The sequence below is a fragment of the Cervus elaphus genome, chromosome 10 (assembly GCF_910594005.1).
Source record: "Cervus elaphus chromosome 10, mCerEla1.1, whole genome shotgun sequence".
Taxonomy (NCBI): domain Eukaryota; kingdom Metazoa; phylum Chordata; class Mammalia; order Artiodactyla; family Cervidae; genus Cervus; species Cervus elaphus.
This window is the reverse complement of record NC_057824.1, coordinates 17833217-17846862: the sequence shown is the minus strand read 5'-3', so window position 1 is coordinate 17846862 and position 13646 is coordinate 17833217. Positions and strand designations below refer to the sequence as shown.

The window sequence follows — 13646 nt, the reverse complement described above, 5'->3', positions numbered from 1 at the left end:
GCACGGCAACTTGAATTTCTCTTATTTTCCACAAGTCATAAAGTGCTCTTTTTTGCCTTTTCCTACCATTTAAAAATGGAAGAACTGTTCTAAGCTGCTTGAACGGTTGATTCGGCCTGTGGGCTCTAATTTGCCAACCCCGGGCCCCAGCAGGTGTGGCTCTGTTCAGAGGGTCCCATCGTGTTTACGGGAAGGGCGGCAGCTGCCCAGAGAGGCCCCGCCTGGCCCAGAGCCTTGGTGTTGGGGCCGGCCTCTCTGGGCACCACACGTACGCCCCAAATCTCCCGGCCCAGGCAGCCTCAGGAAGGGCCCCTGACCGTGGCGCTCCGCCTCCGCAGGGCCTGCTCCTCCTGACGCTGCCCTTGCTTTGCCTCCAGAAACCATCCATGTTTGACGTGAGCCGGGAGCTGGGCTCCAGCGTGTCGCTGTACAGCCGCAAGGTCCTCATCCAGACCAAGGCCACCAACATCCTGCCCGCATGGCTGCGCTTCGTCCGGGGTTCGTATCTGTGCCCAGCATGTGGTGAGGCCCCGCAGCCCCGGGAGCAGCTCCTCCTGGGAAGGCTCACCTGTGCTGAGCTCGGCGGGGTCCATGGGGGCGCCGCGTCCTCACAGCCCAGGCCTCCTCTCGAGCTTCCCACCTCCAGACACTGGGTTCAGTTGATTGATCTATGATAGTTTTATGATTTTGAGCAAAAAATCTAGAAGGTGGCTTTCAGAGAGTCCAGCAGGTGCTGAAATTGTAGAAACTGTCCCGGCAAAGGCTTGCTGGCCTTGCCTGCTTTTCTTCCAACCCCGTAACCCAGGTCATGACCTGGACACTGCGTGGGTGAATTCTAGGACGAGGGGTTGGGCAGGGAGGCCCCCAAGCGTCCCCTGCTCTCACCCACACATGGCCACGTCTCAGGTGTGGTGGACAGTGAGGACATCCCCCTGAACCTCAGCCGGGAGCTGCTGCAGGAGAGCGCGCTCATCAGGTGAGTCAGCAGACGCTGTGCCGCCTGGGTAGGTCTGCCTCTGCCACCAAAGGTGGGCTCGAAGCTGCCCAGCCTGGAGCGCAGGTGCCCGCGGAGCTGTGGCGGGGGCACGTGCAGGTCGCCTGTGCTCTGCCCCGTGGTGCCCTTTGGTTGTCATGAGGGGTTTGGGGACCGACGTGCAAAAGTGCTGCTGCCTCTGCCCCGTGTCCCTCCCGCGGCCGAGCCCTGGCCCCCGGCCCCCGGCCTCCGGCCCTGGGGCAGCCGCGGCAGGGAGGTTCCAGAGGCTGTCCTGGACGGACGAGGAGGAGGACAGCCTCAGAGCCAGGACATCTGACCTCAGTCCAGAAGCTCACTCATGGTGGAAAGGAAGCAAGGGCTGGGCCTGAGACCCACCTGGAGACGTCACTCTTGGAATCCATGTGGGCAGGGGTGGCCGTCCTTCTCGTCTCCCATCCTGATGGCGGCCGCAGCTTCCGTCTACGGAGTGTTTATTCTCCCCAAGACTGTCCTGAGCCCTCCTGTGTGCAGTCCGTCTCCTCGGGGGCGGGACACCGTAGGGCTCCATGTCACAATTGTGGAAACCGAGTCACGGGGGGTCACCACCACCAGGGAGGGAGCCTGGATTTGAGCCCATGTCTTCTGACTGCAGCCACGTGCTCTGCCCCCCACAGCCGGAGCTGGGCTGACCCAGACGCTGGCGAGACCGAGGCTGCAGGCGCGGGTGTGTCCAGCCATTCAGTCACTGCTTGTGGTTTTCCAGGGCTGGGTTGTCATCTTTACCAGCAGAGTCGGCCTTAAGTGAAATTTTTTACAAGAAGCGTGACACAGAATCCATTTTCCCTAAGCCCTGGGAGAGTCAGCTGTGCGCTGAGTGCCCACTGGCCCCGCGTCTTGGGTGCGCGTCTAGAGGACACACTCCAGTCGGGGTGGCGGGGCACACCTGCCACTCTCCGCAGACCGCCCACACCACACGCCTGTCATGGCCTCTGCAGCAAGAGGGTCCCGTCCAGGGTCACACCCGCCTTTAGCTATGGCGTTTCTCTGGTCTGGAGGCTGGCTGAGTTCCAGTCATTCCCTGACCCTCGAGACCTGTGTGCATCTGAGGTCCCCGTGATCTCCTGGGGGCCCTGGTGAGGGTCTTGGTGCCCTGCTTGCTTGGGTGCAGCAGGAGTACCGTGTGCGTCCTGTCAGGTGGGCCGAGACGGGAGCTGTCCCCTCACTGGCGCTGACACTTGACTAAGGGGGTGTCTGCCAGCCTTCGCAGGTGAAATGCCTCTTTTTTCCTCTGTAATTGGTAATGATGTGTGGGAGTGGTGTTTTGTAGCTGTGTGTTCATTTCTTACACATCAGTTCAGTTCAGTCACTCAGTCATGTCCGACTCTTTGCGACCCTATGAACCGCAGCGCGCCAGGCCTCCCAGTCCATCACCAACTCCCAGAGTCTACCCAAACCCATGTCCATCGAGTCAAGTGATGCCATCCAACCATCTCATCCTCTGTTGTCCCCTTCTCCTCCTGTCTTCAATCTTTCCCAGCATCAGGGTCTTTTCAAATGAGTCAGCTGTTCGCATCAGCTGGCCAGGGTATTGGAGTTTCAGCTTCAACATCAGTCCTTCCAATGAACATTCCAGGACTGATCTCTTTTAGGATGGACTGGTTGGATCTCCTTGCAGTCCAAGGGACTCTCAAGAGTATTCTCCAACACCACAGTTCAAAAGCATCAATTCTTCGGTGCTCAGCTTTCTTTGTAGTCCAACTCTCACATCCATACATGACCACTGGAAAAACCATAGCCTTGACTAGACGGACCTTTGTTGGCAAAGTAATGTCTCTGCTTTTTAATATGCTATCTAGGTTGGTCATAACTTTCTTTCCAAGGAGTAAGCGTCTTTTAATTTCATGGTTCCAATCACCATCTGCAGTGATTTTGGAGCCCAGAAAAATAAAGTCTGACACTGTCTCCACTGTTTCCCCATCTATTTGCCATGAAGTGATGGGACCAGATGCCATGATCTTAGTTTTCTGAATGTTGAGTTTTAAGCCAACTTTTTCACTCTCCTCTTTCACTTTCATCAAGAGGCTCTTTCGTTCTTCTTCACTTTCTGCCATAAGGGTGGTGTCATCTGCATATCTGAGGTTATTGATACTTCTCCTGGCAATCTTGATTCCAGTTTGTGCTTCCTCCAGCCCAGCGTTTCTCATGATGTACTCTGCATATAAGTTAAACAAGCAGGGTGACAATATACAGCCTTGACGTACTCCTTTTCCTATTTGGAACCAGTCTGTTGTTCCATGTCCAGTCCTAACTGTGGCTTCCTAACCTGCATACAGGTTTCTCAAGAAGCAGGTCAGGTTCTCTGGTATGCCCATTTCTTTCAGAATTTTCCACAGTTTATTGTGATCCACACAGTCAAAGGCTTTGGCATAGTCAATAAAGCAGAAGTAGATGTTCTTCTGGAACTCTCTTGCTTTTTCGATGATCCAGCGGATGTTGGCAATTTGATCTCTGGTTCCTCTGCCTTTTCTAAAACCAGCTTAAACATGTGGAAGTTCACGGTTCACGTATTGCTGAAGCCTGGCTTGGAGAATTTTGAGCATTACTTTGCTAGCGTGTGAGATGAGTGCAATTGTGCGGTAGTTTGAGCATTCTTTGGGATTGCCTTTCTTTGGGATTGGAATGAAAACTGACCTTTTCCAGTCCTGTGGCCACTGCTGAGTTTTCCAGATTTGCTGGCATATTGAGTGCAGCACTTTCACAGCATCGTCTTTCAGGATTTGAAATAGCTCAACTGGAATTCCATCACCTCCACTAGCTTTGTTTTTAGTGATGCTTCCTAAGGCCCACTTGACTTCGCATTCCAGGATGTCTGGCTCTAGGTGAGTGATCACACCATCGTGATTATCTGGGTCACAAAGATCTTTGTGGTACAGTTCTTCTGGCCAACTCTTCTTAATATCTTCTGCTTCTGTTAGGTCCCTACCATTTCTGTCCTTTATTGAGCCCATCTTTGCATGAAATGTTCCCTTGGTATCTCTATTTTCTGGAAGAGATCTCTAGTCTTTCCCATTCTATTGTTTTCCTCTACTTCTTTGCATTGTGATCACTGAGGAAGGCTTTCTTATCTCTCCTTGCTATTCTTTGGAATAGCATTCTGCATTCAAATGGGTATATCTTTCCTTTTCTCCTTTGCATTTCGCTTCCCTTCTTTTCACAGCTATTTGTAAGGCTTCCTCAGACAGCCATTTTACTTTTATGCATTTCTTTGTCTTGGGGATGATCTTGCTCCCTGTCTCCTGTACAATGTCATGAACCTCCATCCATAGTTCATCAGGCACTCTATCAGATCTAGTCCCTTAAATCTATTTCTCACTTCCACTGTATAGTCATAAGGGATTTGATTTAGGTCATACCTGAATGGTCTGGTGGTTTTCTCCACTTTCTTCAATTTCAATCTGAATTTGGCAATAAGGAGTTCATGATTTGAGCCACAGTCAGCTCCCATTCTTATTTTTGCTGACTGTAAAGAGCTTCTCCATTTGGCTGCAAAGAATATAATCAATCTGATTTTGTTGTCAACCATCTGGTGATGTCCATGTGTAGAGTCTTCTCTTGTGTTGTTGGAAGAGGGTGTTTGTTATGACCAGTGCATTCTCTTGGCAGAATTCTATTAGCCTTTGCCCTGCTTCATCCTGTACTCCAAGGCCAAATTTGCCTGTTACTCCAGGTGTTTCTTGACTTCCTACTTTTGCATTCCAGTCGCCTATAATGAAAAGGACATCTTTTGGGTGTTAGTTCTAGAAGGTCTTGTAGGTCTTCATAGAACTGTTCAGCTTCTTCAGCGTTACTGGTCGAGGCATAGACTTGGATTACTGTGATATTGAATACACTTATACATACTTTTCTTAATATTTTTACAACTTATTTGCATGATTTGATTTCCATTTTACCCAGTTATGTAAAGTTATGTTTATGGAGTTATGATCTGGTACTGTCATTGTGTGATGCCTGAACTGTCCCAGGCTTAGCGGGAACTCCTCAGGCTGACTCCTTTGCCCCATCCCCATCGTGCTTTGTCTTCCGCCTTCACATCTGCTCCCAACGGTGCGGAATCTGCCTGATTATCCCCAAGGTGTTTCTCTCCGGTCTTTTCCCTGAAACAAGCCTGCCCTCCCCCAGCTCCCCAGCTCCCTCACTGGCTCAGGCCCTGATGCCATACTGTGGGCTGCCCGCTGTCCCAGCCTGCACCCTTTTCTGGGGTCCTTGGATTCTGACACTCCATGCCAGGCTCCCCCGACCCCTGCCCTGCACGGACACCTCTTGGTCCCGTCCAAGCTGCTGTGGCTCCCCCACCACAGACGCAGGCGCTGCCCTGTCCTGTTCTGCCTTGTGGCTGATGGACCGAGTTATTCAGGATGAGAATAAAAAGAGGAAAAGCTGAATTGAACGTTAAATGTTATTGTTTCCCTACTCTGAAACAGATGGTAAGTTTACCTTTTTAAAGGAGAGGCAGAATACTTTTAGACATTTGTTCTCTCTCAGGTCTTGGTGTGGCGCACTGGTCTTCTGTTGCAGCACGTGGGCTCCGGAGTTGTGGCCCAGGCTCAGCTGCTCCGTGCCATGTGGGGGCCCAGCTCCCTGACCAGGGACCGCGCCTGTGTCCCTGCGCTGCCCGGCGGGTCCCCAACCACTGCACCACCAGCGAAGTCCCAGGGCAGAGTATTAGGGAAATAAAAACACCCCCTAATCCCACCAAAAAAGTTGTTCAAAATTTTATGCCATTATGTAATGTTCTGGTAAATACCCTGGTGCAAAAAATACCAATTTTGTAAAACTGTAGTGCACATACAGTATGTCCAGGATGAAAAGTGAAAGTGTTAGTGCACAGTCGTGTCTGACTCTTTGCAACCCCGTGGACTGCAGCCCGCCAGGCTCCTCAGTCCATGGGATTCTTCAGGCAAGAATACTGGAGTGGGTAGCTCTTCCCTTCTCCAGGGGATCTTCCCTACCCAGGGATTAAACCCAGGTCTTTGCACTGCAGGCAGATTCTTTACCATCTGAGCCACCAGGGAAGCCTCTATCCAGTATAAACCAAAATTAAAGTATACAAGCATGGATCATAATTATGAAAAATATAACGTACAACAAGTCGTTTTTGCATACTTAGTATATATGTGTACTCTGTAATTTATCCATACTGGGATTTTTCTGGTTTTTCTTTCAACTCAGGCACTTTTTTCATGTCATTAAGAATCATGTTAGAGGGTGTAATTTTTAATGGCGTGTAGTTTTCCATCATTCATTTCAACCTGTTCTCTCCTGCTGAACACTGAAGCTTGTTCATAGTTGTGTTTTATGTGCTATGGTGAAAATCCTGGTCCATGAATCTTTACCAGGAGAGCCACAAGGGAAGCCCTAGGGGCTCCTGCCTCTAGGGGGCGCCTGTCTCCTTAACTGCAGTTGACCACAGGTCACCCTTCCTTTCTGGTATGTTGTCTTCACTCCTCTGATTATTAGGTGGCTAATGTCCTTCTCGATGGCACCCCACTCCAGTACTCTTGCCTGGAAAATCCCATGGACGGAGGAGCCTGGTAGGCTGCCGTCTTTGGGGTCACATAGAGTCAGACATGACTGAAGTGCAGCAGCAGCAATGTCCTTGTTTGATGGTATTCTGTGAAAGTTGCTTTCTTGTAGTAAATGCTTTTCTGTTCTGTAGAAAACTCCAGGGCGTTCTGCAGCAGAGGCTGATAAAATTCTTCACTGACCAGAGTAAAAAAGATGCTGAGAAATACGCCAAGTTTTTTGAAGATTACGGCTTGTTCGTGAGGGAGGGAATTGTGACCACAGCTGAGCAGGAGGTCAAGGTAGGGTCTGGGTCTTGGGCCTTCCTCTGGGCGGCCTCAGACCATGGAGGACACTGCTGAAGAGCAGACACCTGAGCTTTCTGGGACGTGAGGATGGCCAGCCGCGCTCCCAGGGGTCAGGCCTCTGGACCCCACAAGTGGTCCCTGCAGGCCCGGCTCCTCCAGGACCCCTGCCTATGGCCAGAGGGGTGTAGGTGTGTGCCGTCTCCTCCCACAAGGGCCCGGAGGACTTGAGGTCACAGAAGCAGGGACAGGCGAGGTGCCTGGTTCATGGGTGGGGAGGGCAGCTCATCATGTGATGGGCAGAAGTCCTATAACACTGGGGCCAGGGATCAGATAACCACATAATTACTTAAAAACAGTAAGACTGTTCCGTAAACATTTTGGGGCCACTTTTAAGTTGTAATACAAAGGAAGGAGGGTGACTGACCGCCTGGGGTCTCAGGGGTGCTTCTGCAGGCTGGGGAGGGTGGGACAGGCCAAGCGCCCAGGCTGCCAACCTGCGCATCCCCCCCCCCCAGCCCTTCTTACCCTGGTTGTCCAACAGCTCAGGCACCGCCTGCTTGGGCTCCACGTGCGCCCTCTGTGTCCGTGGGAGCGGCACCCAGGTAGGGGCAGAGGCTTGTTTGAGCCCTTTATTGTGTCTCGTGTTTGTCAGGATCCGTCACGAGCAACAGAGCATGAACTGAGCCTCTGCACCTAGAGCCTGGCTTGCCGGCTGGGCCCCCAGATCCCTGTCTGCTCCCGTTGCATCCCTACCACGTCACCCTCGTCGGGACTGTGCCCTTTGGGTACCATGGTTTGTCAGATGAGGCGGTGGTGTAGACGCAGCAGTTTATCGTCAGGGCACGACCAGGCCCTAGCCTATTGCTGCTCTTCCGTCCTCATTGATGACGCCACCCGCAGTCACATACACATCTCAGCCAAGCAGAGACAGACACACCGCTCCTTCCAGGGTCTGTTCTCCGAGTCACACGCCCACTTTGGTTAGCACACCCTGCTGTGAGGAGGGCTAGGGAGCGTGGACTTCACACCCATGTGCCCTGCTCTGCGAGAGACAGGGTCTGTGACTCGGGACAGAGGGAGGCTGCTGGGTCTAAGAGCGGCTCTGTCACGGACAGGGCCTGGCCACTCCTGTGACCGTGCACGTGGCTTACCCGGAAGGGCCCGCTCAGCGAGGCCCTGGGCCAGCTGGAATGGCAGGTGGCACCCAGGGGCCTGCACTGGAGTCCCCAGGTCCCCCAGACCCCAAGTCAGCCCTGTGTGCCACCCCCAGGCCAGGCTCCTGCAGCAGCTGCCTTGGCTGCAGACGCGGTGGGTCACCAGGCCAGCCAGAGCCGTCCTCCCTTACTGGAGGCCCCTGAGGTCCGTGCCCCTCAGTCGGGAGGCTTCCAGATCCAGGACCCGGAACTGCGGTGACCCGGCCTCTGCCACCTGCAGGAGGACATCGCGAAGCTGCTGCGGTACGAGTCGTCAGCACTGCCTGCCGGGCAGCTGACCAGCCTCCCGGACTATGCCGGCCGCATGCAGGCCGGCACCCGCAACATCTACTACCTGTGCGCCCCCAGCCGGCACCTGGCAGAGCACTCGCCCTACTACGAGGCCATGAAGCGGAAAAACACGGAGGTGGGTGAGCTGGGCCCCCTGCACCTCTTCTCCTCTCTGGCCAGGTCAGAGGGCAGGGGGCCTGAGCCCTGAAGGAGGGGCGTGCTCACTGGGAACTGGCGGCCTGTGCCGAGGACCTGGAGAGCCACATGGAGAGCCGCCCACGGGCAGAGGTGGGCCTGGGCCACCCTCGATCCCCTCTCTAGGAAGTGACACGAAGGTCTCTCTACAACCATCTTCCACGTTCCTGCTCGCTGAGGGCTGTCTCTAAACCACTCACTCCTTCCAGGAGGCCCAGGAGCCCTGCTCCATCCCGGGCGGAGGCTTGCCCACCTGACGACGCCCTCTTGGCCCTCACAGGTTCTCTTCTGCTACGAGCAGTTTGATGAGCTGACTTTGCTCCACCTGCGTGAGTTTGACAAGAAGAAGCTGATCTCTGTGGAGACGGACATTGTGGTCGACCACTACAAGGAGGAGAAGTTTGAAGACGGCGCCCCAGGTCAGCTCGCTTCCCTACCCTCCGGGTTCAGATGTGGCTGGTGGCCTGGGGGTGGGTGAGGCCGAGGGGGCCCAGGAAGCTGGCACTGTTGGCCTCACGGCCTCTTCTGTCCTGCAGTGGTGGGTGTGTGTGTGGGGTTTTCTTTTCAACGTGTCTTCGTAAGACTGATCAAGCTAAGAGAATCAGAAGTTTTAAGGCCCTAATAAAATATCTGCATGTGGGTCTCAGGTACCCAAAAAGCATCCTTTCTGAGGTATGAATTTATCAGCTGTATTTTATTTTTTAATATTTATTTGGGTGCACCAGGGCTTAGTTCTGGCACTCAGGACCTTCAGTCTTTATGGCAGCATGCAGGGAACTTGTAGTTGTGGCATGTGGGATCTGGTTCCCTGACCAGAGATTGAACCCAGGCCCCCTGCATTGGGAGCGCAGAGTCTTAGCCACTGGACCATCAGCGAGGTCCCTCATCCACTTGCTTTTAGATGCAGAGCGTTTTGATAGCTTCTGTGGTTGTGCCTGTCGGTGGCTGGCAGAGTGGAGGGAGCCCACGGGGAGAGTTATGCAGACAGCCCAAGCTCACCCTTGCACTTGCCTGTAGCAGGAGACCGCCTGTCAGAGAAGGAGACAGAGGACCTGATGGCCTGGATGAGAAATGCGCTGGGGTCCCGTGTCACCGACGTGAAGGTGAGGCTCTCCGAGATGGGCCAGCGGCCAGCCGCCGTGACCCTCCGTGACCACACAGCTGGCCAGCCTGCTGTCTCTGGGCTGCTGGCCTGGCGGGTGCTCTCCCGGCAGTGGTTGGAGCCGTGGTGTGAGGCGGAGACCAGGCATGTCACTGCCCCCCTGCACTCGTGTGCCCTCTGTCATGTGTAGTCACACGTGCCCCGGGGTGCTGCTGACGCGAGACGAGCAAGCTCGGCTTTGCCTCCACTTTGTAGAGTAGGGGGAACCAAGAGTGAAGGTGAGCAGTTGAGGGCCTGGTGGGCAGAGAAGGGGGCTCCCCAGTTGGTCTGCCTGGTCCAGGTCTAAAGGGGCTGCAGTAGCTGAGGATACAAGAGCATACCATCCTGCTTGGGTTCTGAGTGGGGGTCTGGGTGGGCTTTAATGAGCTAGGAACCCACCAGTCCAGCTCAAAGCTGCAAGAGAGAGAAAGTCACCAGAGAACAGGCGTCACTGGCGCGGCTGCGAGCGAGGGGCAGGTGTCCGAACAGCCGAGAGCAGAGGGCAGACCCAGGGCCCTGCGGGAGGCGGAAGGGGGTCTCTGGGCCGCGCGGGCCGCCGGGCAGGGAGCAAGGCGGCTTCCGTAGCACACGTGTCGTGTCCGTGCTCTACAGCGGCGGCTCACCTGAGGTGGCCTGGGAGGGAAGCAGAATTCTTGTCCGTTTCCTCTGAAGGAACAGGCAGTGCTTCCGCAGGTCAGGAGGCCTGTAGCCTGCAGGGCTGCAGGGGAGAAGGTGTATTTGATGAAATAAAGGCCAGAGGGAGCCGCAGGGAGGGGCCGGTGAGAGCACTGTCTCTTGGACGGACAGAATTAAGGGAGAGAGGCGGGGCCTGGAGACACAGGGTCGCTGTAGGACTAGGCAGTGGCCCCTGTGAAGCAGAGACATACAGGTAACACCAGGCAGGATGGACCCTGGAGGCTAATTGATAGGTTAGAATTAGGCAGCTTTGCTGTGGTCAGGCCTCCTCTCCTTAGGGGATGATGGGGAGACAGGAAGGAAGGTGCATTACTGTCCTGTCTTGTCACCTGGCGAAGCCTCGTATCTGTCAAGACCCTGCCAGGGCTCCCCTCACCTCTGGCCGTGCCTGCAGGTGACTCTCCGGCTGGACACCCACCCTGCTATGATCACGGTGCTGGAGATGGGGGCCGCCCGGCACTTCCTGCGCATGCGCCAGCTGGCCAAGACCCAGGAGGAGCGCGCACAGCTGCTGCAGCCCACGCTGGAGATCAACCCCAGGTGAGGCTGCTGGGGCCTGTGTCCCTCGATGCCCAGGGGGCACGCGTGCTCGGGTTTCTGACCCCCAGGTATTCTTTGAGTTGTATGAGTCTGTGTTCTTTCACTTGTAACACATAGAGAAGTACGTGAAGCTAATGGATAGTTTGGTTAATATTTATAAACATTCACGTTTAAGAAAATTGGCCCAGAAACTGCTGTTTTCCTCTCACTTGAACTGTCCCGCCCCCCACGGGCAGCCACAGTCTTGACTCCAGGCACTTTGCATCGAGACACACAGCTCAGTTCTCTTTCTGAGCGGCATGTGAAGGGACCCCTGTGCAGCCTCCCTTTCCTTAGTCAGCCCGTGAGCCCGTCTGGGGTGACTGTGGTTTGTGTTCACAGCTGAGTCGTGTTCCGGGTATGAGTCTGCTCGGCACAGTAACTGTTCTGACAGACGCTGGGGTAGTTTCCGTTCGGAGGCTGTTGGGAGCAGACTGCTCTGAACGCCTGTCCTCCACCTGGGGCATGGGTGAGTCTCCAGGGCACGTGTCCAGGCGCGGAAGGGCTGTGTCCTCAGCTGGGCTGGGCCAGGCCCAGGGCTTCCAGAGGGCGAAGTGTCGGAACCCAGTCCTACGAGTGAGCCTTGGGCTTGGCTTTCTCCCAACGACTTCTTTGTATATTTCATCAGCTGCAAATATCTTACTTACTTTTCACCTGTCTGAAGATATCTTCTGAAGAGAAATTCTTTATGTAATTAATTTTAATGTAATCAAATGTATGCATGTCTGAGGCTTTCTGGGGTCTTAGGAAATCTTTATTTCAGACATGTTTCTTCCCCTATATAAAGCCTTTCGTCTTCGTGGAGCCTGTCTGGGATCCGTGTGGGGGGTGGGCAGGGATACACTTCGGCTTCATGGAAACACCTGTTGCCTGGACTGTTAACTGCTTAATCTCTCTTCTCCTGCTGATCTGTGCTGCCTTCTCAGCTGAGTATTTTTTTTCTTTAGCATTCTTGTACATGTCTTTTTTATTTGATATTTTGAAATTTCACTTTCTAACTTGCTGTTGTACATGGAGGCATTTTTTGTTTTGGAAACTAACAAACAGCAGTAATTTTTTAAATCAAGTACCTAAGTTACCAAAAATGTTAGAAAAAGTCCATAGTTTCCCACCACCACAGTCACTGTACCCTATATATTTCTTTTGGACTTTAAGCTATGGGTACTTTGTTTTTTAATATAATATGTGTCTAGTTTTTTAATTTACCACCTTAGCATGTTTTTCCTCCTTTTTAAGCGTTAATTTCCTTAAAACTATTCAGGAGTAGGGAAAGGTGCCTTTTCCAGCTTCTGAGCCAAATTACTAGCCACACGATTACTAAGGAGGAGATCTGAATTGGCTCAAGGCTGGCCACGCAGAGTGTCAAGGGCCTCTCCACAGCCACCCCGGTTGGCAGGTAGGCATAAGCGATACAGGCCTGTGTAACGGGTGTGTGGCTCCCAGCACTGTGTCCAGCAGAGATGGGCACTGACTGGACACCCATTGGCTTTAACTAGTTCTGGCACAAATGTAGTTTTATAAGATAGCTGTGCAGAGGGCTCATTTTCTATTGCCAAAAGACTTTAACTCATTTGCTCTAGAATTTGTTCATATGTTGAGTCTTTAGTATTCTCAACCATATGGAGCTCGTGGTGGGACACTTCCAGTGTGGGGTCCTTACCGTGTAGACATTTGCTGCTGTGAACAGTGCTGGGCGGGGGGGACGGGGCGCCACAGACACTGCCGCTGCCCTCAGCTCCTCCCCCAATGCCTTCAGTTTTATCAAACACCTTCATTTCTGCCATTCAAAAATGAAAATTACACCTTATAATTTTGATGTTTCCTATTGTATTTTTTCCTCTGCAGAAAAAATTTCAGTTCTTATGTAGTTAAAAAGTCTTTTCTTTCTGACTTCTATGTTTGTATTTAGTCTGAAAAGGCTTGCTTTCCCTTTTGAAGATTATAAACAGTTTCCTGTTTTCTAGTATTATACTTTACTTTTAGTTTTTTTTTTTATACTTTGCTTTTAGTTTTTACATTTAATCCTTGATCGCTCTGGAAATTATTTTGGTTCTTGGTTTAAGGAATCACATAGGAAGAAATTTGCTTCCTGGGTGCTGCCCAGTTATCCTGTCTTATCACATACTAATAAAATTGCTGTATGAATATGACCATTTATACACTGTCCACTTTGCACTATTACCATTCCATTTTCCAGAACTAAACTACTTGATTATTTGTGCTTTATGTTTTAACTGGGACTCCCTCCTCCAATTTCTTCTGATCTTCCATGTTTACTTTTCTTTATGAATTTGGTAGTTTTTTTTTTAAGGAATAAGAATATAATTTAAGGAAAGTTTCACTTCTGTCTGTGGTCCACTTATCCAAGAATATGTCTTTTTGTATGTTAAATTTGACTTTCTTTACCTCAGGAGTTTATAGTTTATATATTAATATCAAATTTTTGCCAGGTACTGCACTCTTCTTCATCACCCTTTTGGTTGTTGTCGCATGTTCTAATGACCCCAGCATTTCAGAAAAGTCACCCCAAGTTACCGGCTCTGAGCTAGCGTGTGGTTTCCGTGTTGCAGGCACGTTCTCATCAAGAAGCTCAGTCAGCTGAGAGACAGCGAGCCTGACCTGGCCCAGCTGCTGGCGGATCAGGTGAGGCTGCTAGAGTGGGCGAAGAGCAGGCTGAGGCTTTGAGGTTTCCTCTAAAACCCTGTTTT

General features: G+C 52.3%; 1 protein-coding gene across 2 annotated transcripts in view; it reads left to right on the top strand.

The window, feature by feature from the left end:
* Positions 1-13646, top strand: part of TRAP1 (TNF receptor associated protein 1) — a 51470-nt gene that overhangs the window by 37481 nt on the left and 343 nt on the right. The window contains exons 10-17 of one of the 2 annotated variants that reach the window (XM_043914155.1): positions 378-498; positions 907-976; positions 6690-6837; positions 8278-8463; positions 8803-8941; positions 9543-9625; positions 10754-10899; positions 13509-13581. In XM_043914155.1, the coding sequence (XP_043770090.1) occupies positions 378-498; positions 907-976; positions 6690-6837; positions 8278-8463; positions 8803-8941; positions 9543-9625; positions 10754-10899; positions 13509-13581 (966 nt within the window). Of the gene's footprint in view, positions 1-377; positions 499-906; positions 977-6689; positions 6838-8277; positions 8464-8802; positions 8942-9539; positions 9626-10753; positions 10900-13508; positions 13582-13646 lie in introns of both variants that reach the window. The other variant, XM_043914154.1, reaches the window with a different exon arrangement.